Source organism: Nestor notabilis, unplaced genomic scaffold (assembly GCF_000696875.1).
Source record: "Nestor notabilis isolate BGI_N333 unplaced genomic scaffold, ASM69687v1 scaffold14775, whole genome shotgun sequence".
Lineage (NCBI taxonomy): Eukaryota > Metazoa > Chordata > Aves > Psittaciformes > Psittacidae > Nestor > Nestor notabilis.
Window position 1 is genome coordinate 15,264 of NW_009928952.1, and position 24,026 is coordinate 39,289.

The following is a 24,026-nucleotide window of genomic DNA, read 5'->3' on the forward strand; positions in this document are numbered from 1 at the left end:
TAGGACAAGGTTTTACATTCTCAAGTTTTTATTCTCTTCTCTTCAACAACACACTGATCCTGATGCTGCAGTCAGATAAATTCACTGGTTTAAATCTAATTTTTTTTCTAATGCCATACTCAGAGACAAATCCAAATATTCCATGGGTAACTTTTTCTATAACTACTTTCACTTGGTGAATTACAGGGAACTGTAATACCACTGCTGATTTAAAACAAGGTCTATAGATTACTCCTTGTGTTACAATGACCATACCAGTGCCTTTAAGTATGTCTTTTGGGGTTAGGGTAATGGGGAACACAGCAGTTTATAATGAAATCTAACAAACAAGAGTATGTTAATCTTTTCAGCCACTTAAAACCAGGAAAATCAAAAGCAAATGTCTTCCTACCATAGCGTTATAAAAACCAACCCCAAATACTTGCATTTTAATGCCTGCTGGGATGTTTTCTGCTAACCCTCCATTAGATTTCTTACAGTACTCAGTACACACATTCTTCCACAGGCTGGACTGATTTTCTTCCACAGTTTAACTTGTTTTTGCCAAACTCTCTTTTAGTTCAGCACTGGCTGACTGCCTAATGAAACAACCTTTCTTTATGCCAAAACTGTCATCTTCAGTTGCACAAGATGTATCTTACTTACAAACATGTATAATGAGCCCAATGTTTAATGCCTGAAGAACTGCTATTTTAAAATGATCTCTAGAAAAACTTCAACAGATACAGAAGTGGTCAGTACCTAACCTTGGTGAGGGGAGAAATCCTTTTCAAGACAGACTTTTCTTCTGTATTTAAATGCACCTTTAAAAAAGAAAAACCTAAACTATTACAAGATGGAAGTGTAAGCATTTAACCACAGAGAGCAGTGAGAAATGTGAGGCTCAGTCCAAACCCAAAGCTGACAGCTCCATTCTCACTCAATGTGAAGTCATCATACCTAATGATCACATGCAATTTACTGAAGACTAACCTTTAAATGTAAGAATCTGATAATACTTGATACATTACCTTGACTTGATGTATTTGACTTATATTATCAAGTATAAATACTATAAGTTATCCAGTATTCCTAATGACTGAAGAAAACCCATCTAAATAAACCTGATGTTTTATTTTTCTGCTGTAAGTTCAGTCTCAGCTGAAACAAGAATACCTGCGTAAGAAGTTGTTCTTCAGTCAGACTATTGATCCAACGAGTATACCGTTCAGTAGACTCCGGTGGCTCTCTTCTGATTTGGCAACCAACAATCTAAAGCAAACAGCAACAAAAAAAGATCATAAAATAAGCATTCAAAACATGGGAACTCCAAGAGTTAAGATTATCTATACAGTCCTTATTAGCCCCCTTCTGTGGTCATAATATAACATAATGTAATAAAATATAACGTAATGTAATGTAGTATAATACAGCACAGTTGCTCTGCTCAAATGTTAAGTAGTTACAGACTTTCAAAGGTCTCTATAAAACTAACACTGAGAAATGTCTTTCCAGTCCTGGGAGTATTTTGGTTGAAATTTTCTAAGGGAAGTCATCCAGACATCTAGAATGCAAAATATAAATTTTAATATTCTGAACATCAATTGGCATAATAAATGGCTTCCAAATGCATCAAACAGAATATTAGAGGGATTTCATACTATCTGTAACTGCACAGACACATTTTAATACAACTTCATACAAACACTAAACTGTTTACATGACAAATCTCTGGTTAGACAAGGAAGAAGCCAAGGAGAACTGGAGGAGTGTGACTACACAGAACTCTGCTATTTGTTACTCCCGACGGTCTGCAATCTATCCTAAACCTTCAGGGTAGTAAAGGACTTAGTCACATGTGCAAAGTAAGCTGATACTGTTTTATATCAACTACTGCACTCCTGTCATACTGTAACTGTCTATTTGTCTTTCAGATTTTGATGGGTACTTCCTGTTGAGGATATGTTCATTCACTGAGATTTAACTCCAAAAGGTAGGTATTAGCATTTGTAAACACTAATTTGAGAGAATTAAGTGCTGCTCAAGAAGCATGTGGAACACTTACTTGGTTTATTTTCCACCCTAAGCATTCATAAGGAATGTAAGTGTATACACTGAGCACAGCAAGTTTAAATCTTTCAGGTATCTCCATTTACAGACCTTTAAACCCCTCACAGATGTAAGCAGTCAGGCTAGAATTCTGCACGTGCAGTTATGAATACTTTTGATATGGGAACAAAAACACCATGAAGAGATCTTGCTGGGTGACTGCTGGCAATGAAACATCACAATTTAGAGTATGATTAAATACAATCAAAATACAAGACATGTAAAAAAAGAAACCATAATTTGCTTATCCCATAAGAATAAAAAAGAATGTCTCTAACTACAAAATTTCTCCTCCATGACAACTATGAATTACTATGGATAACTTCAATCCTCATCCTGACTTTCTCCTAAATTACAGCTAAGTAATACTAAGACATTTTCAGAAGGTTAACCCAGAATTGTTTTAAACTGAACACCTTTTGTAAAAGAGGCACTCCACAGATACAAGAACTTCAGAGAAGTTGTGTCAATGTACATATATCCTGTTCTGTGAGGATGATTTTTATTTAAGAGAACTATATACAGAACTCGTTAGTCTTCATTAACCAAGGCCTCATTAACTTTCTCATCCATGTTCTAGGTTTCTATAACTTACAAAGACACTTCACAAGATGATGCATGAAAGTCCAAATGGGAAAATTACACAGCACTTCTTTCTCAAAAGCCATTCCGTAACAATACAATATGGAAACAGATTTTTTATTCAAGCACTCACAGCCTAAGCTGAACAAACACAGAATCAGAAACAGTTTTCACAAGGTAAGAGACAAAAAAACATTTTCCTGAAAACCTGGTTTTCAATGAGAGCCAAGTAGTAAGTGCAGTCATTTCTTTCTATGCAACTTGACATTGAAATGAGAAGCAGAGGATGGAGATTCCTATTTTAATATTAATTTCTGACCAGTCTGACCATTTTCATAAATGCTATTGCTAGTTTAAGGAATCTAAAATAGATGTTGAATCCAGGTGCTCAGCTAAAGGACTGCAATTCCCTAAAACCACAGAACAACTGGTTCAAATCTCAACTCCTTACGCTTCCAGAGAAAACTGAATGGAGTTGATCAATTATCTGTCCATACACTCACAGAGAGGTGAAGGCAGACAGTATAACTGCTATTCAGTTGGGTCCTGACAGCTCTCTTCTGTATCATACATCACTTCTTGTAACTTGTAGAGTTTGACTTAGACTCTTAGCCAAAAATTCCACCTCTTTCCATATAGTCATATAGATTATTCCATGTTCCAATTTACTCCTCTGAATTTTGGCTTGTAAAAATGATTCTGTATTTATTGTATGCAGGTCTTGAAGTACTTTCAGGCTTTTGGAATTGAAAACAGTATAACTAGGAAAAAAGTACTCATAAAAAAGGTGACTTAGGAATTACTGTTACTACAGTAATATAAATCCAGAACAGAAAAAACATTGGGTTACGTTGAATTTCACCATAATTTGGGGCAGAATCCTTGTTACTGTAACTTTCCAAACTGCTTCACCAACTGACAGGCCCAACAGCAAGACAGAGTGAGAGCATAACAATCTAGAGCCTTATACACAAACACACTGATCAAATACAAAAACAGGTTTAAAAAAGAGACTCTTTTGTACACAGTAATTTTTATTTCTACAGCAAAGCTCAATCTAACGTTTAGACCAATGGTAAAATGAGAATAAGATATTAATCTAGGACAAATATAAAAATGTACTTTTATATATATATAAAGAAATAAAGAAGAAAGTAATGGGATTATCCTCTGTTTTAAGAATGTGAGAATAGCTCAATGTTTCAAGAATCAACTTACTTTTTTTTACCCAGTCCAATAAATAATCATGAGGGCAACCCTTCTACTGTTGCACTTCAAAGTCCCTTTAGCAGCACACTGAACACCTAAAGGTTCATGGCATCGAGTTGAAAGGTAGTTTTATTGGAACTGATGGCAAAAGGTTGTTGTTCAAAACCATCTCCAGAGCAATGAATTTCACTTCCATGACTAAACAGGACACGGTGACTCCTGGTCCTTGAAACCTCCATTCTGCAGTCCCTAACAAAATGTTATGATGATCTACTCTAACATCAGTGAACACTAAAAAGGAAAAGAATGAAACCAGTGCTGAGAATTAACGTGAGAAAAGGCTGATTTCTGGAAAAAATGCAGACAATGCAAAAAGTAACTTCGAAAAACAACATTTTCTGATTCCACATGCCTACTAATGTCCTCATTCCTCTATTTAGTATATCATACCTTCTCCCCTGTAGCTTTATCTTTACTTACTCTTTTCTAGTCTGAGCTCTATAGCAGGCAGGCATTACTGATGAATGAAATGGCTCCAATGAAGTTAATATGAAGATGAGGTTAAGATTTCACTCTAATTTGGTTTTTCTTACACAGTGAATAAGAATATTATCTAGACAATAAAATATCATAATATACTTTGCAATCCTATACTTGTTTCATATATGGAATTAGAGGAAGACAGAGAGGAAATGAGGGATTAATACATTTACAACTTTACTCAAACATCTTCCATAGTGGTGGCTTTAAATTTTGGTTTTCTTACAATTACCTGACTGTGCTATCTAGACACAACTACAGCATTTATTTCCAGAAGACTTTCTGATTGTTCCTAAAATCTATTTTTTCACAAGCAATGCTGTCTTCATTCCTCCTCCTCATCTGAAAACCAAACCCACAACCAACCACCTGGTAATTCATTTCTTTAGAAGCAAAGGAACAAAAATCCAAAGGTGATGTTCTTAGTGGCCTTTTAAGACTTCAACAGACGTAGCAAACTCAAGAGCAGGGCACATAAAAGCAAGGATCTCCCTTCTGCAGAAGATGGTATCATAAAACATTATTTAACCACATTCTTTACTTACAATGATTATCACAACAAAACAAACTGAAGAGTAGAAATGCCTGTTACTGAGAACAGCTGCAACACACCACATACACTACAAATGCATAACAAAGTTAACACTTCACAAGAAGTGATATATTCGCACTTCCCTCTATGCTAACAGTGAAATGCTTTGCTCAGCACACAAACACCCTGCTTGCTTTTCATTTTCAGAACCAGCACCACTCCAGACTTCTAGCATCTTCAGACACACGTTTTACAGACAAGGCTTAAAACTGTCATTATGCAATCTAGATGCTCAGCCAAAAAAATTCTACACCCTTCTGCTCTTTGGCTGTACCATTCCTCTCCCAATGGGACTCTGACTCATGGCTGGGAATCTTGACTTACGTGGTTGCAAGATAAACATCACCAATGTAGAGTAACTCAACCTGAGCCTTTGACAGAGCTTCTGTAAAGCACAGCTCATTTAACCAGGTTCTTTCACCCAATCAAACCGAGGATTATTTAGAGGACAGCTTCCTCCAGTTCCCCTGTGTAAGGTGGGGCACCAGAAGCAAGTGCACACCGTTTCCTATTTCCTCTACGTCTCACAGAGCTTTTATATTCACTTCACTGAATATTTCCTTACAGCTTTTAAATTGAAGTGAAAGGGGGTTTTACTGTTGCTTCTTTCATTAAGTTTTAAAATACTTCAATAAAAGCCTTTCTGACCTATTTCATACCCATACAGACTTCCAGAAAGTACAAGAAACTCTCCACATTAGAAATACGTGTAGCAGCAACATCAGCCATCTGCTCACTGCTTGTTCCAACTTGTTCCAACTTTTCACTAGTGTTTGATTTTAAATGCAATATTCAGGTAAAGATACTTCTTACATTCATAATTACAGGGGTTTATGTTTTCTCTTGCACAGATAAATAGAAAAGGAAGTGGGTGAGAGGAAACAAAGATTAAATGAGTTGACAGTAACTAAAACCAATGAAAAACAATGCTTTCTGCAGATGTGGCTTTTTGGGGTTTGTTTTTGGTTTTTTTAATCACTAAAACTTCCTCTAGCAACGAATCTTTCTCATTCAGGAGACAGCATACGGGGCAGAACCCTCCTGTTGTACTAAAAAGGAAATAAAGATGAAAAATTAACTGGTCTCTTACTTGATCCCAACTTTTTTCCAGCCTAGTTTCATTAAAAATGGGTATGAACAAAAGACAGGCAAAAGCATAAACTCTCTGTCAGGAGTAGGCACTAGGTGTACATACACAAAATTTCTTCATATTATATGTATTCTTTTAAGGAACTTTGTTCTATGAAGTTTTTTACCTAACCAACCACTCATGATATTGAAGCAGGTATTGGAAAATCCTGCGTTTCGAGCAAGGAAAAACCCACATCTTTCCTTTACAAAATAAATTGCTTCCTCAACTTATGATATTAAATGAAATGCAACTTTCAAATGTTCTATAAAGTACAAAGCTTTCTACACACTAGGGAGGAGTGTGCAGTGTTGAGTTGCATCTCAGAAATGATGTAAACCTCCTAGAAGGGAATGTTATTAACTACACAGTGAAGCTTTAATTAGAAGTATCATGACATCTGATCTTAGATAATGTTCTATGAGAAGAAAGACTATTCAAATAACTGTGAAGGATTCCCTCTAGCACGTGACACCTTTTCCCCCCAATGTGCCTGTTTATGCATACCCTCAGAGGGAAATTTCCTAACCTAAAAAAAGCTAACAGGAGACATGTTCCTTATCCTGAATGTTTAAGAACAGCTTTTGTTAATCATGCCTATATTACGATGTATAAAGGAAAGGTAGATGGCACTTATGCTGTCTCCAAACCCTACTTCTATTGTTTTTGTTGTAGTAATTTCCACACATACAGACACCACCCTCAACTGATGCGACACTGCAAACGTATCCTGAAATTCAGAAGAAAACTTGCAAGGAGGGAGAAAATGTTTCTCTCTCTCTGCCCTCTGTACTAAATTTCTTTGGTTTTCATCCAAGTAACATTTGAAATGATCTTTTGTTGTAAAAACATCTATAGATGTTTTCATTTTCTTCCTAGGGTACATACAGCCACATTTATAAGCCCGTATGTTCACATACTGTCTAAAAGAGCAGCAAAGCTGCAGGTATGGGTGCAGTACAGCACCAGCTTGTCACACAATTAAGTAAAAGACAATGAATATTAGAATTACATGTTAAAATCTATTTTAATTGCAGAATATTAGAGCAGGGAAGCAAGATCATGTTGAAGAAATTTACCAGCTCTATTTCCAGTTCTAATTCTTACTACTTTGACTTAAAGTAATTAAAGCTCTATATAGCTAAATCTGTATTTTGTAAAAATATATTGGGAGACAGCTACAAGAATTCATAAAGTTTCTATAAAACTTAAGAAAATTCAGATTTGAGTAATGTGACAAAATTACAGGGTGGTTAGTCCAAAAAACTGTGTTACCTGAAAGAGGGAGAGAAATTTACAGTATTTCTACTGAGTACACTTTACACTGGATTCCCAGACAAGTACATGGTGATCACAATAACTAGAGCACCTGCTTTAAGGAATCAGAAACATGCCACAGCAACAGCTAAGCAGTATAGAACCTTATTCCAACAATTAGCATTTTGGATTATGACCTTGCTGAAAAATAAGACTTGAACTTTATGTTGTTAAAAATACTGGAAGATTTTATTGAAATTATATTTTGTTCAGAGGTCCATGATCTTTTATTTTTTAATGCAGCAAAATAATGAAATCACTTAAGCTATGAGTGGTTTTAAGAAGGATTTTGTGATCATCATTTAATGCAATCAAAAAGGAAAAATAAATGGAAGGAGTATTTTTACGTTGTTAAAATCTTTCCAAAATTATATACTGGTGGGAAGAAGGTAGTAAAATGTATTTCTTCTCCCTTCCATTTCCAATGGAAGAAACAGTGTTCTTCAAAACACATGAATCCAGTGAGGTCATTTGCATTAGGTGTAAAGATACAAAACACACCCAAGTGTATTTAAAGCATGTTTTAAAAGTTATAAAACACGTTGATAGTGCTGACTCCCCAGAGAATCCTTTAGGTCAGATGAATATCCATTTCCACAGATGTTCTTATCTTGAAGTGATCCGTTCTTAAGAACACCTGTAAAATGTTCATTCCACTTGGTCCTGGTTCAAGTTCGAAGTCCACAATAGGATGTTACACGTTTATTTTCAGCACATAAGAAGTGAATAATTAAAAAGTAAGGAAGTCTGAATTTTCTTTAGTGAGTTTATATGAAAACCACGTTGTCAAAGTGGTGTAACCAGAAGGAGCACGACTGAGCGTCACAGCACACTTGCATTTAAAACGGATGTTGTCATGCATATGAAATCATGAAGTATAAACATGACATTTTTTGGAAAACTTCAAGTAAGTATCATTGAATACACACTACAGCAAATTAAATGAGTTTCAGAAGTCCTTTTTGAAGGTAAAGGAGTAAATCCCAGTATATTGATAAGTAGCTTAGGTAGGAAAAAGCACCAGGCCTCAGATGCCGTCATTCAAACTCTGCCATCCTGGGATAAAAAAAAGATATAAGGGCTCAGCCTCTCTATTCAGGCCTGAGCACATGCAATCTGAATTTGATGCATCCTGTCAAGACTATTACAGAACCAGCCCTTTGCATAAAGCTTAAGAATAGTCAAAAAGAGCACTATGTTTACACAATTTCTATTTTAAAACCAATTTCTCTTGTGTCTGTAGCTCCTCAAAGTATGACTGAATTAATAACAGTCAGCACCACAGCAAATTACCAAAACACAAGGAGGAAGAGATCTTTATTTTCAATCATTTTATGCTTCAGACATAAGTTTTAAAAATTAAATGTTCTGCAAGTTCAAGTTATAATCAGGCATTTGTGAGTATCAAACTCTAGTAATGACAATTGTTTGATGGGGTTATTGGCATGTGGAGGCCATATTAAACACAAATTTAATTACAAACTTATGTACGTTGGGATGTTTCTCATTTGGGATATTTGATTAAATGTAGAACAGACTTAAACTGACACTGTGACTTTGAAATGCACTGTGGTTTTTCAGGAATAGCAAATTAAGAGAATCTTTAAGGAAGCTGCCTAATAAAAAGCAAAGATACCGCTGAATTCCAGCAGATCCGGGTGATAAACATGGAAGGGCCCAATTAATGAAAAACACCCCAAAGATTACACTCTCACATTGTCAAAGAATTCTCATATTCTTCAATGCAGAAAAAGGGAAAGGCATCATTTTTTCTCCTCTTACACATACTTCACTGTCACTTCAGAACAAAACCTTCACACAACTGCTGCTCTAGTTTCTACCCTCCATATCAAAGAAGATTGCTGAAGTATTATAAATAACTTTCAAACCTCTAATGACAATTTCCCCAAGTCATAAATGTAGATATTTTTCTAAGTATCCGTACTGGAGAGCCTTAAAGTTACATTTTCCATAGGCTGGAGAAAAACGTGAGAGACTTGTAGTTTGTTTATGGTGTGCAGTATACAGGAACTGAGTATGAAGTATTAAAGTTCTAATGACCAGAATAGTTAGACTAGTTCACGAAAATATTTCTCTGGATATTTTTTCCTCCTACATCAAGAATAAACTGGTTCTGGACAATTGACAGTTGTAGGTAATCACCTCAGGAACATCATCTCATTTTCCCCCTCTGTCCATACCAAAGACAGACCACAGCCTCCTCAGACCTACTTAGCTCCTATTTAGTGGAGCATACTCCTACTAACAGGGTTAAGCTAACAATTTGATCTGCTCATCTCTCCTTCAAGACATAGAATCATAGAATCATAGAATAGTTAGGGTTGGAAAGGACCTTAAGATCATCTAGTTCCAACCCCCTGCCATAAGCAAGGACACCACACACTAAACTATGTTGCCCAAGGCTCTGTCCAGCCTGGCCTTAAACTCCTCCAGGGTTGGAGCATTCACAACTGCCTTGGGCAACCTATTCCAGTGCCTCACCACCCTCACTGTGAAGAACTTCTTCCTTAGATCTACCCCAAAGTTCCCCTGTTTAAGTTTAAACCCATTACCCCTTGTCCTACCACTAGAGTCCCTAATGAAGAGTCCCTCCCCAGCATCCTTGTAGGCCCTCTTCAGATACTGGAAGGCTGCTATAAGGTCTCCAGTATCCAATTGATTTCTCTTTAATAGCTGCTTGTTTTGGGGAGGGAGTGGGAAGTGAGCAAGCATGGTACTTAGCTGCTGGCTGGGGTTAAACCATGTCCCTGTTCTATGAGTTAATGCTTATATTAAAGCTAAAGTCAGGCACTGCTTGTTAGGAGACTTGCCTGGGCAACACACACTGATCTGTCTCAAACATGCTGAATAAGGGAGACAGGAGAGCTGATGCAAATCAACTAAGAAGAAACAAAGATTGTTTAATTTCTACACAAAAGATTTTAATCAACTTCACATCCAAAATAAAAGCATTTATCAAAGAAAAATCTGCTAGGCTATATGCAACAACTGGAAGACAAAGGGAGATTGGTGAAACCTGGACTTCAGTAGAAGACACAGAATGAGAGGTCACCAGCAACCATTAACTTGTTGCAGAGGAATAGAAGTTAAATGGAGGAACTTTTCTATTACACTGAACAGAGAGGTAATATTTCACCATCATGTAGCTACGTTTAATGACAGTTTAGTGAAGCTTCACCTATGCTTATCCTTTCACACCTGCAAAATTACATACAAGATACTCCTTACCTAAAGTCCAGGCTAAAACACTGCATAATTTAAGTAGAGAAAAGGTAATAAAATCCCTCAGGAATAAAGGCTCAGACTACGGAACAATGCTGTTGACCACTTCCTTAAATAGTGGATGAGGAATGGCAAAGCCACTCCAGGGGCAGATTTGCATCCTCTCACTCCTAAATGAAGTCCTTGTCCATTGCATCACACTACTTCAATTAAACAAGACCTGATCTAAAGCTCCTGAGAGTTAAGTCTTTTACAGGCAAATATAACCTCAGTCTGCCTGTGCTCCAGATGACCAGAAGCTGTAAAGTTGCTGTGAGAGCAGATACAAGCCCTTCTAATACTGTTGTAAGGCAGGAAATACTAGCTAGGGTTCAGTACTGCTCTAATCAGAGCTACAGAGTTTTCAGACAGAGTAAGAGTCTCTCTGCTCACCCTCCTCTATGAAGAAATACTCCTAACACAGCATGTATTTTTTCACTGTGTAGCATCATATGTGATCCAAATATGTCAAATAGTTCATTTAGACTTCAGGTCACTTCTTAATGAATTTACAAAAGACTTGTAACTCCACTAGGACAACAAAACATCTAATAAACTGTTCCTCTGCATGGTTCCCAGTTTCATGTAATTCCATTAGGTGCAATTACATGAAATTCCATACAAGTTTTAGAGCTTCTGAATTCCAACTTGTACTATGTAATAAAAGACTATTTTAAGAACAAGACATAGGTAGTAGAGCAGACATGCATTATCTCACTTTTGCCAGCTCTGGCCATGCAAACAAGGCTACCTTGTTCATTAGATAGAATAAATCCATGTCTAAATGCAATGTAATTACCAGACTGCAAAATAACAGTTTTGTCCCCCAAGAGAAAGCACACAGGAGGAAGCACAGCATGTAATCTGAAAGGTAATCTCTTATTTTCAGGACTGCTCTAACATTAGGCTAATAAGAAGATACAGCAAACAAAAGGCTTTAAGATCTTTCAGAGGTGACCCAACTCCACTGGTATGTGGAATGTAAAAATCACTACCCACTGAGGACTGCCAGTATTCCCAAAGTGCTGCTATCGACTGCCAATGTATAAGGTGGCCCCCCTCTATTTTTCTTCCCGATTTTTTTTTCTTCTGCTCCCTTTCATCATGGAGCAACGAGGCCTGTCACAAGACAGACAGAACAATCTTCTGCCTTTATTCCAGACTTGTGATAATAAGCAGGAACAAAAAAAATTCCCCACATTAATGTGATATATTATGGCACAGCTGCTCCGCAAAAGGCTACATGGAAAAGTTTCTGTTGTACAAGCCAGTGTTCTAGTGAGTGACGCTGCACTGGAATTCTAGAAGAGTTTCTCCACGTGCAGTTACACACCTGAGACAGAAACACTTGTTTGGATTTTTTTCCACTAGTTGAGTACATAATATCTTAACTACTCAGCAAAACAAATCACTTAAACACCCTATTTACATTCACTGCTCTCTTTGTATACAAAACAATCAGTGCACACTGCTTTAAAGAGCTGCTCTGATATGCAAGACAGCCTATGGGAAGTGATCCAGACTACCTAGAATTACCTCCCTCTCTTCAGGGCCAAGAGCTAGACCTAAAATACAGAACTCACCGACAGATGATATAAGGATGTCTATTAATCTTCGTATGATTAGAACAAAACAAAGCTCAAGATTTGTTAAGCCATTCCCACAGAACTGCTCTCATGGATTAACTCATACAAAACCCCTGTCTCTTGCCAAGGCAAAAATACTTGAAACATTATCCATTTTTAGGTATTTTGAAAAAGAAGCAGATCTCATCATCATGTCAGACATGCAAACACTGAGAATGCTGATGTTAAAAGTTCTGTTCAAGAGGAATGCCTACTGCATGTACCACTAAAACTTCATTTTAATTATACCTGTAAGAGAGGATCTACTCATATTATTGTACACTCCTTTTGTTCCTAGTAAGAAAATCTTTACTGGTGATTTCAGGTATTGATTTAAGCCAAAGAAAAAATAACAGAATCTGATCATTTTAGTCACAAAAAAGAGAAAGTGAAATGATTCAAATTAGTGCTCAGTAAGCAATAGGTAAGGCAATTGGGAGGGAAACAGTCTTTCTAACACTTAACAAATGTGTAACAGGTCTAGGCACAGGATACACAGACAATACAAAAGACTTCTCTATTGCAGAATCACAGAATAGTTAGGCTTGGAAAGGACCTTAAGATCATCTAGTTCCAACCCCCTGCCATGGGCAGGACTGTGACTTTTGAAATCAATGTAGGTGTCCAGAACAAAAGAAAAGAAACAAAACAAACTCGATTTTAAGCGTAGTTAATTTGTGAGCTTCAGTGCAGGTGAAGGAGAGACATGCAATGCCTTTGGCCCGAAGTTGTGCTTTAAAGAAAGCTCAAGCTCAGCTCATTCATTTGTTCATGTCTCCAGTTCATTTGGTGATTGTGCAATATTTGTTTACAGCTCTCCCAGAGGCAGATGAACAGGTCTGTGAACTATGAGGGCCACGCATTGTTCAAGTTCACTCCATCCAATCACTTACCTCGGAGTCACTTTAACCATCAAAGATATGCAGAGTTTAGTCAGTTGGTTAACACAGTCAGATAAAGCAATAGATTAAAAGAGCTTCAGGCATTGCAGCTCTTGAACTAAGTTCAGGCCGCAGAATATGCCACAGATTTTCTTCAGAGATGCAAAACTGAGAATTCCTCACTGAAGAAATGTAAATTGTTATACTCAGTGTTCTCTCATATGCACAGGTATCCTACATGTTTGAGAAAGAGGCTAGTAATTGTACTACAAAAGAAAGGTGTTTGTTCTGACACTGATAGAGATTCACTTCTTATTCAGCCAGTGAAAACAAAAGGAAAATGTTCTTTATTTCCACTGTCCACAGTTTGATTCCAGCTGTTGGGAAGATGTGGGAGACAATGAGAAAGAGCTTAGCTTTGGTAAGCAATTCTGCAGAAAGAAATGAGATACAAAAATTTGAAGCCAGATGCTGTTCACACACACAGTCACACTGTGGGGCACACAGATACTCAAATAGTGGTGAGAGAAGAATAAAGTAACACCTTGTCCAGCAGACAATGTGGTGTCCAAAAATATTCAGTATGGCTGCAAGACAGATGAGGAAGACAGTGGTTTCTGAGTATTCTCATTTCAGCTCCTTTCTATTCTACATCCAGTATCTGGAATCCATAGCAAAAATTAAAACTGGAGGAGTATTCCAAGTGCTGCACTATCTTGAAAGGTTCCATAATGGCACAGTGGCTCTGCAATGCATGGCCAGGTACCTCAGCAGCTCAGGAATGAAGCACATTCTAGAGAAGCTCTTTAATGCTACTAGGACTCTTCCAGAGTGCACTCAAACCACATGCAGCCATTTCACCTCAGCATGCCCATAGCAGGGGCCAGCAGACAACCTGGGAGTAGATACTGCTCACTCTCTCCTCTCTCTCTGAAACAAAAAGCTTTGGGAGTTCTTAAAGGGTACTACTCTGCTCAAATAAGACTGCAGCATGTGTGTGTATGTGGTTTGGGAAATAATTTCCTGGACTACTCCAAACTCAGAAGCCTTGCTCAATACAACACTAGTACGTACACAAAGCTGGATCTCCTCCAGAAGAACATGAGTATAATTAAAGAAAGATATGAAAGCCTGATTTTTTCAGAATTAAGGGAAATGTGATCTGGAATCTTCCCACTCATTAGCTGCCAACAAAGCATACATGATTTGTGGTTGGTAAATAGGGAACACCTGGCTTATCCTGGGTAAATGGGATAGATGCTGCTTCTAGGGATAAACACAGACAAGAGTGAGAAATTTCAGTAACAGTTGTTCATTCTCTAGCACAAAGTCATTCCTGATCTGATTAGAGCATAAGCAACTTAAAGGCACGCTTGTACGCAGCGTAACATAGTGCACATGTGCAACAGGCAATCAGTGCCAAAAGGTTGAAGCTCTTATGTTATCAATAGACAGTACCATGTCCCTAAGCTTCCAAACTGCTAAAAGTAGGTAACCACATTGAGCCAGCAGAGCTCTACAGTTCATATACAGAGTGCAAAAAGGCAAAGTCTGAAAAACTGGTGTCTTCCAAGAGTGTCCTGTTTATATAATCCTTGTCAATAGGACTTGGAGATAATATAAAATAGTCTCCAGAGGACAAGGGGACAGTGGTCCTAGACAGCTGCATTTAATAAAATCAAAATATATCAGTAATATGTCTTTTGAGATCCAAAATCCTCCAAGCTAAATGTTACCAATGACAGAACAATCCCATCGTACAATTTTTTGTTCAAGTCTTCCAGACAAGAACAACTTCAAAGAGTAAAAATTAATTTGTTCCTGCTCTTTAAAGCATGATTAAGTAGCCAATGACACAGGAAATGAGACTGCATTTCATATGTGCTGCTGCACTGTCACCCCAGTCATATTCCAGTACCTGAACCTGAGGGCAAGCTCTTGCTTTTTCAGCGATAGACACCAGTTTCTTTGAAGAACAACTGGTTGGGGAATCATTCCAAAAGCATCTGGCATCTTTGGTTCCACTGTTTAGTAACCAGGCTTCAAGTCAGGGTAAGGCAATCTGCATGTAGGAATAACATGAAAGAGGAAGAACCTCAGGGATTAGTTAGGATCTGGGTGAAGGTTTCTCTTGGTGGAGAAAGTTGGGAGACTTTTCTTACTTGTAAATCTATGACAGTAGACTGAAGCCTCCAATACTAGAGCCCACTGGGAACTCTAGTACTCAAATCTGGCTCTCAGTAACAGCCAGCAGGGCTGGGATTAGGAACAAGATTTCTGAAAGTATACAGAAACTACAGAAAGTCAAAGATCCAGGTCAGAAGAAGTTGCAAAACAGTGGAAAGTCCAAGTCTGCAAATTAGAATTTCAGGAACAAACCAAAAAAGCTCACTGCTTCACAGGCATTGCTCAAGCTTCTGCTTATTTTTCTCCCTCCACCTACTCTGCCTTATCATACTGACTGAAGCTAGGGTCAGGACTTCCAGCTACAGAATGGAACTTTATTCAAACATCCCCAACCATCTTCTAAGGGCAGAAAATTCAATGGCACAGTTATTTTGAGGACAGCAGAGATCATTCTTTTAACAGCAGTCCATGCTGACAGTGGTCAGTAGATTTGTGGCCAGAAGGTCAACTTCTCTCAAAGTAACTAAATTGTGTCAGAACTACTGGAGGGCTTTGGACCAAACTGATCTCTTTGCTCATCAGGAACAGCTGGGTATGTTCCCATTTCTCCTTTCAGGCCTTTGAATTAGAGCTTTGTTAAAATACAACATCGACCCAGAAGATATAATTCACACAGGCATTATATTTACTATACCTTAAAAATGGAAAACATGCTCCATTCAATGCAAACACAGATTCATTTTTGCCTTGGTAAGATTCAAGAATAAAGAAGGAAACTCTACACGTAAAAGGCAACACACAATAGAAAATAAAAACCAGTAGAAGTTTAAAGAAAGGAAAAACTAAGAAAGCCAAGGTCCTTCTCCAAAAAGCTGTGAGGAAACCCTCCGATACAGGAGAAAGTTGAAAGTGATGGCATGATACAGGCTCCAGCCAGATGTGCTATCTCTCTGCCAGATGTGTGGGACACACATCTACCATTTTCTTAAGGTTTAACATCTCAGTCCTTTCTCTCCATTCATTTCTGAGAATTTTTACACTTTCCTAAATTGAAGCTTTTAGGTACTAGCATGTCAGATAACCAAGAGGTGGAAACCCTCATTTCCCACGCTAGATCAAACTGACTTTAGCTAGTTCTATTTAGTAAAGCACAAAGCTCAAGTTAAGCTTTGTGCATCAGGTCTGGCTGAGATGGAGTTAACTTTTGCCACAGCAGCCCTCCTAATGCTGTGTTGTGTATTGGTAGCCAGCAAGGTGTTGGTAACACATCACTGCTTTGGCTACTGCTGAGCACTGTTCCACAGCATCAGCCCTGTCTCTGCAACATTCCCTCCTCCCCAATAGGCTGGGGGTGGATAAGATCCTCAAATAGGACACAGCCAGAACAGCTGACCAGAACTGACCAAAAGGATATTCCAGACCATATAATGTCTGCTCAGCAATAAAAGCTAAGAGAAAGAAGCAGGAGGAGGGGCATTTGTTATTATGAGGTTTGTCTACTGGAACAAGCACTACATGTACTTGTACATGTAGTGTACTTCCTAGCTTCCTAGGAAGTGGATGGACATCACCTGCTGATGGGAAGTAGAGAATAAATCTTTGCCTTTGCTTTTGCTTTTTTAAACCACCTTTACCTTGACGCTCCTCTTACTTTATTTTCCATCTTTTCTCCCCTGACCCCACAGTGATACAGCTTGGTGGGCACTTGATGTCCAGCCAACGTCAACCCACCACAAGTTCCACAGTAACATAGAACAACAAATTTAGATTAGTTCAGAGCATGGGAAGAACAAGTTTGCTTTGCTTAGAATATATCGTGAAGATATACCCTTCAGCCTACTCATTATTACTTATTTGATTGTCATTTCATAGTTCATTAGAACATTGTTAGGCACTAAAGTATAACAAAATATGAACAAAACAGTTGGAAGTATTTTCTAAATAGACTACAAACATCAGTTGAAATTAGTCTAATTAAAAAAGGTCTTAATATACAGGTACAGAAGTCATACAAGCAAGAAACATGATAGCTCGTAACACTAGTTTCCATAAACCAAGCTTACTGGATCAACTTGCCTTGCTGGTTTTTTAGCATTTTACTACAGAATTACATTAACTGATTGATATCAGAACAAAACCAACTTTCAGTGTATCGTTTTATTATGTTCAAAATGTGAATTAGGTTAACTGCTACTCAGGAACTATTTAATGTGATAAATTACACCGTAAGGATTATCAGATTTCAGAGATTTAATACAGGTGGCGTGATGAGCAGGTACACATCCCAGCACTAAGCAGCAGGTTGTTTGGCAGACATTCCTCAGCCAAACCAACTGCAATAATAACTGCTTTGAAGCAAGTGTGTTTTGGAGGAGAAGTTCAAAAGGTGTTTGATTCCCAGAGAGTGATAATCCTAAAACTGTCTATTCTGTTCGGAGACCTGCAGGAAACACCTTCTTGACAAATCGATTGACCTTTCCTTTCCAGAAACCTCTTGCACATTAAAATAAATGTCACAAGAGAAAATGTCAGAGATGTGCAAAGAATAAGCCAGCTTAACACCAGCCAATAGGAACATAAATTCCATTTGCTAGTCTATAAAGGAGTATCTATGGCAATAACTTTAACAAATAAAGTAATTGCCGTAACAAATTACTTGTATTTATTATCTTCAGGTAAGTAAACCACAGACACGATCTCTCTCTAAAGCATACTGTCCCTAATCACAGAAACTGATTTAAAATCAAAATCATACAGATCATAAAACAACTATGCCACAGAATGTTTTTAAGAGTTTACTTCACAAGAACAAAGAATGACATTCTAATAATGTGTTCTTTTGAAGGCAGGCATAGGGAGAAATAGTTTAACTGTAGGCCAGTTTATTAATGATAACAATCCATCCATTCCTTACAGTTTACAGTTCCTTAAATATTAAAACCAAATATGCCATAGCTGTAGCCAATCCTTTTGACATAAAAAAGGCTTTAGATTCCATATATTAGCAAAACCTGTGTACTTACTTTAAAAAGACTATCACTATCATAATGAGATTTGGTTTACTGAACAGAGAAAATAAATGGAAGAAAAGAAGTTCAATCAGAGCTACCATTCAAATCAAAGCAAGGATTTAAATAAAGGGAAAGAATACACTGGTTATTGCTTTGCCTCCACCAGCCCTACTGTGAAATTTTCATATCCTTTTAAAGATGTATCCGGCACTTTGTAAAAGAAAAACACACAAATACACACCAGAAAAAAGTACTCACACTGTTTGGGTGTTGAATGGCAACTTCGTGCTGCAGCCTAACCCGCTGTGGCATCATCACATCATCCTGGAATAAATAGCACACTGTTAGTGAACATAAAAAGGGTCACAGTACAGAGTTCAGACACATTAGGTTATGCTGCTAAATTAACATCATTTTACTGGCTTGCAGTCAGAAAGAGAGAAGGCACAAATACTAAGAGATTGTACACTTCTAGGGAATTAAACTCAGTGCTCTTCAAACTGGAAGTGATCAAAACCACTATGTGACAACTGCATTCTGATTTCAACATGAACCCTTATGGGCACCCACACACTGTACATTTCTAAAGGAACTCACCAACACTTTAACAACTCTGATCTCCAAACTGGCACTACGTGTGGACAAGGAACTAACCTGGATTCAAAGCATGAGATTTACGACATTCTAGCAATAGGAGGAAATGTTCTCAGTGTACCTTGTTTCACTGGTAAGGAGAAGCCTTCAGTCTCTAGTTGTACTGATATGCCACATTTCATGAGCACAAGAACTACTGTTTGTGACATGATACAATTTTAGGGAAAAATAAAAAGGAAAAAAAAGAACACGCTCTCATAAAACTCACCAGCACTGACACTGGCTTTAAAAAACACCACCTAGATTTCAATTTGATGTTAATACTTCTTTCACTGTAGCATAAAGATATGTTTTGTTTACATACAAAAAGTTAGGTTGTTTTGTGAAAAGTTAGCAACCTCTCTATAGTTCCTTCAACAGATAGGAGGAGATATTCCTCTCAAAATACTATTTCCTGTTCATGATCATATTCTTTCTAGACCAGAGTTTTTCAGTCTATTAAAATGCCTGACTGTAGCACAAGTTTTCTTCCCTAAATTTAGTCTCCTGAGGTTTCCACATGTATTCTTTTCCATTTTGGTGCCATATTTCTTCCCTTTTGAAGGATCAGTTCAGTCTTTCTCAGGTGCTGATTAAAGCTAACATAGCGTTTTTCAGAGTATTTTCAAAGCCAAAAAAACAAATATTGAATTTCCATCAACTTCCACATTAAAACTTTCCATCAAATCAATGGCAACAAAAATACATTAGTGCTTAAATATCTCGAGCTTAGAGGGTTGAATGACCTTGAGATAAAGGTGACACTTGAGTTTTAGCAAAAACAATGGAAGGATGAAAAAAATATGAGAAGTAGATCCAACTATTTAATAAAATTCAAGGTTAAAGATAAAACAAATTAATAATAAACTGACCCTTGTCACATACAAGTTTATAAAAGGTGGAAGGAATACATTGTCAAAAGCATTTTCTTTCCTCTGTTTTGTATTTAGGATGTATTTAGTCATGAGCATGAGAGATGTTACTGTTTTCTGGTTTTCAAAGCCAGCACAGTGAAAAAAACCCTTCCCATTTCTAGACCTCTGTACATCAATTATTTAAAAATGACAATATTTACCATCTAATGCACTTTAGCAATAAGGCACCAGAATTTGGGTACTGTATCAAGCAAATATTCCAAGAAAACATTCACCCTGTTTCCCTTAAGAACCATAATCCAATTTCTTACTCCAAATACAGAACTTATTCTTGTTAATTAAATCCTGGTTCAGGATCATATATGCAATAGGAGATATATTTGAACTGACCCTTGTTCACTCCTTTACAAATTACTTAGGATTCTTAGATGTCTCCTTGTTAAATCCCCCCAGAATGAGAATGCAAAAGAAATCCATCAAAAAGCAATGAATTTCAATACTTAGAACAATGTTACTATTATCTCTTACAATATACAACATATGCTCTTGTGCTAAAAGATTCCTCAGTTTATGATGCTGCACAACAGAGATAACTTTAACAGAACTCAGACATTCACAAAGATGAAGAATAATCCAGTTCATTTAAAAAGGTTAAATCAGCATGGAAAGTATTCAAACCAAACTGAAATCTCCTATTCACCAAACTGGTCAGTGTTATGTTTTCATAAGCAGACAACTTGACAGGAAAGGTCTAGTTCCCCCTAACAAAACACTATGTCATTTTGATGCTACTGGCAAAACTAACACGTCTACAGATTTGGGGCCTAGGCTATCATCAAGATCATCAGTACTCTGTAAAATCCAGCCAAAGAGGGGGCATTATAACCACAGAAACTCCTAAATGACTTTTTTGTATTAATACATCTTTGTTCTCTAACGCTGAAAAACTCTATGAACTCTTACCCTGAATGACCTTTCAGAAGAATTTTGTCTTCTTTTTATTAGCAGTTTTACACACATGATGCATTGGTGTATAGTTCTGTGATACTTTCCAGGGTCATGGGAGAAAGAAAGGAAGGAGAGGGGGAAAGAATATAGTCATTTAAGACATAATCCCAAATAAAATAACAAAGCAGTTAGGTGATGAGGAGGAGCAGCACAAAATACACACCACATCCCAGAAAAATCTGAGTCACATCAGCCACTTGGCTTTTTAGACTGAGGTTGTGCAACTATAAAAGTAAGGTAACTGCAAAACCCAGCTTCAGCACTCCACAGGTCCCTTCCCACCCAAACTACTCTGTGATTCTAGGAGTGATGACTGGGCAGGGAGCCCAGAAGTGGAAAACAGAATATATTTATACAGAGACAACCTGATGTGGCTGAATTCTAGACCAGTGTTTAAAAAACCAAATTCCATTCTAATGAGTAAAACCAAAAAGATTGTACCATAAAATAAGAGCACTTTAAAATACACTTCGACTTCGTAAGCCTTTGGTAGGCATGAGATGCCCAACGATGAGCTGCACTGGGAACAGTTTATGGAGTTTAAGCAATTGTAGCATTAGACAACTAAGATGTTAAAATACTTTGTCCAGCTGCATATTAGGTAATCATAAATTTTCTACCAAAACTGTTGTATTTATGATATTGAACTCAGCAACTGTATTGGTTTCTATGCTAAACAGAGTCTGGTCATCCTTTTTGGTTTAAAACTAAGAACAAAACCTTAGTAACAAGACAAACACTTTCCAAATTATTTTTCACTTATGTCATGTCAGACAAAAAGAAAGTACATATCTGAATGTAGCTGCTGTATCTAAAAGGAAAGTATATTCAGTTTGTTTCTGTCTCCTGTGCGTGAGTAGGGAAGATAACAAGGCTAGCACTGAATTACATTGAATATATAATTTGAAGAAACACAAGTTTCCATTGAAATTCAGTTTTCCCTCTTAACATGAAGTCTTTAATGGTTTTCTCCTAGCAGATAAAAGCCAGACAGGATGAAAAGAGATTCTCCCCACTGAAAGAATGGACAAAAGAACAGATTTAAAATAAACCCCAGATAAATGCACGCCTTCACTAAGCATATACTTCAGTAACAGCTAAATAAAAAAGAGTAAGTAACCCCATTTTCAGGTGACCCCACTCACCAAACTTAGTAGAAAAATGAAGAAAAATCTCAGGTAATAGCTGGGTTTACTGTCACCTAATATCTACATACATCTATACAATGCAAATGAGGCCAAACAGGTAACCAGCAAGACATAAAGCAACATAAATAGAAACCTATTTTAGGCACTTACAATAACCCAGAATTAGTAGGAATTTTTGATTACAAGCATGTTTCCTGCTCTCCAGTGTCCGTTCTGAAGAGGGAAACAATTTGCTGAAAGATGGGAGAATAAAAAGGACTTTATTTCACATGAAAGGCCAGCAGGGATTTCTAAACAAGCCCAGATGTGTTTCTGCCAGTGGGGGGCCGTGATCTCCATCACCTTTCAGTCTGACAGGCACTCTGCCTGCTTGGGCTCCTATCAGATGTATCCCTTCTGCAGAAAGCTGGCTTGCTCCTGTCAAGTTCCTCACCACTTACAGATGCTGCCAAATCAAAAAGCTAGTTACACAACTATCAGCTGGCTTGTCTTCCTTCCAAGCAGAGGCACTATTCTTTACAAAAACACAGTTTATACTGAGCTAATTGTGTTTCACTTTACTCATCTGTTTAGTCGAAGAAAAAGAAAATTAAAGCCATAGACTGAGCTTAAGAATATTACTCAAAGCTGGTGCTATTTCAGGATGTGTTTCTTAAATCAATTTGGGTAAATGCAAATGACAGGCACTCACTGGCCTCTTCAACCAGGCTGCCTGGACCACACTGAACTCCACAGTGATAACTTCATGATTTCCCCTTAAAAGTGGGGGGTTTTGTACTTCAGAAAGCAAAATAAAGCATACAACTCAAAAAACAACACACATCTACTTTTTAAAACCAAAGACAAGTTAATGTAAAACAACACACTAATTATAGCTCAGTACTGAAGTGCTTTCTCAAGCTCACATTACAGACTCTGCACCACATGCTTTCCAAATTCCTTCGTATTTGGCTGTTCAAAAAACCCACACACACACAAAAGAGAGCTGACAAACTCCATCCTCACAATAGCAGTACCATCTTTGCATTGCAGATATTATACATAAAATACAACCTGTAGCAACACCAGAAGGAATGTTTGACTTGCTGAGAAACAATATGGCATCTCCAAAGTGTTTCAATCCATCAAACAGTCATTCATCTATCCTGCACCTGCTCAGACTATAGGGAAAATCTTTCTTTGCTATTGTTCAGTACAGCTCCTTGAACTAGGGAGTAAAAGGCCTTGGACCTCCAAGAACTGACCCATCAACAGCACTACCAAAGTAAATACACTGATATTATGTGATTTTCTAGAAGGCAGGTTTTTAAAGAAGCCCCCCACTATCAAACACATTCAGTTGTGCACTCTAATGGCCATACACAAGTCACCTGAGCAGAACACATCCTGCTGATCTGTCAGTGCATGCAAGACCATAGGAAAAACTACTACTTTCCTGTTTCTGCTTCTGAATTAAATTGAGAAAGAAGGAGACAACAAAGAAATCACTTCTAAGTTTAAGGAACTGATTTCATTAAGCACCTTTCTTATCCTGAGCACGGCAACTAAAAGTCTACAGAGGAGTATATACACAGTGTTCTTATGCTCCTGAATGAGTAGCACATTCCATCAACAGAAAATTTAGAAAGGAAGAATATTTCAGAAGTTTATTAGTGCCTGCAATGTGTAATGGCAACCAACAATAAATCCATCTTTCCCAAACCAGCAAGTTACAGAGACTGTAAAAACAAGCAGCTGTGTTTATAACCGAGAGCTAGTTTGAAGGCTGGAACCCCTGCAACATCTACCAAGTCTGGCTAGCTAAGGTCCAACCACTTTAATGAATACCCCCCAGTGAAGGAGTTTTGAACTTGAAACTCAAGAAAAGCATGCAATTTCACAGCAATTTAGAATTAACATTCCCAGCTTAAATCATACAAGCAAATCTCCCAAACGGAAAGGCACAGGTCAGCAGCTGCCCATTCAAATACGGGAATGCC

General features: G+C 37.5%; 1 protein-coding gene across 1 annotated transcript in view; it reads right to left on the reverse strand.

Moving 5' to 3' along the window:
* Positions 1-1,155: 1,155 nt before the first annotated feature.
* Positions 1,156-24,026, reverse strand: part of LOC104405923 (UDP-GlcNAc:betaGal beta-1,3-N-acetylglucosaminyltransferase-like protein 1) — a gene marked incomplete at its 3' end in the record, with an annotated part of 31,795 nt that continues 8,924 nt past the window's right edge. The window contains exons 4-5 of the mRNA XM_010014771.1: positions 18,642-18,707; positions 1,156-1,251 (exon numbers count right to left, since the gene is read on the reverse strand). Of these exons, the coding sequence (XP_010013073.1) occupies positions 1,156-1,251; positions 18,642-18,707 (162 nt within the window). The remainder of the gene's footprint in view (positions 1,252-18,641; positions 18,708-24,026) is intronic.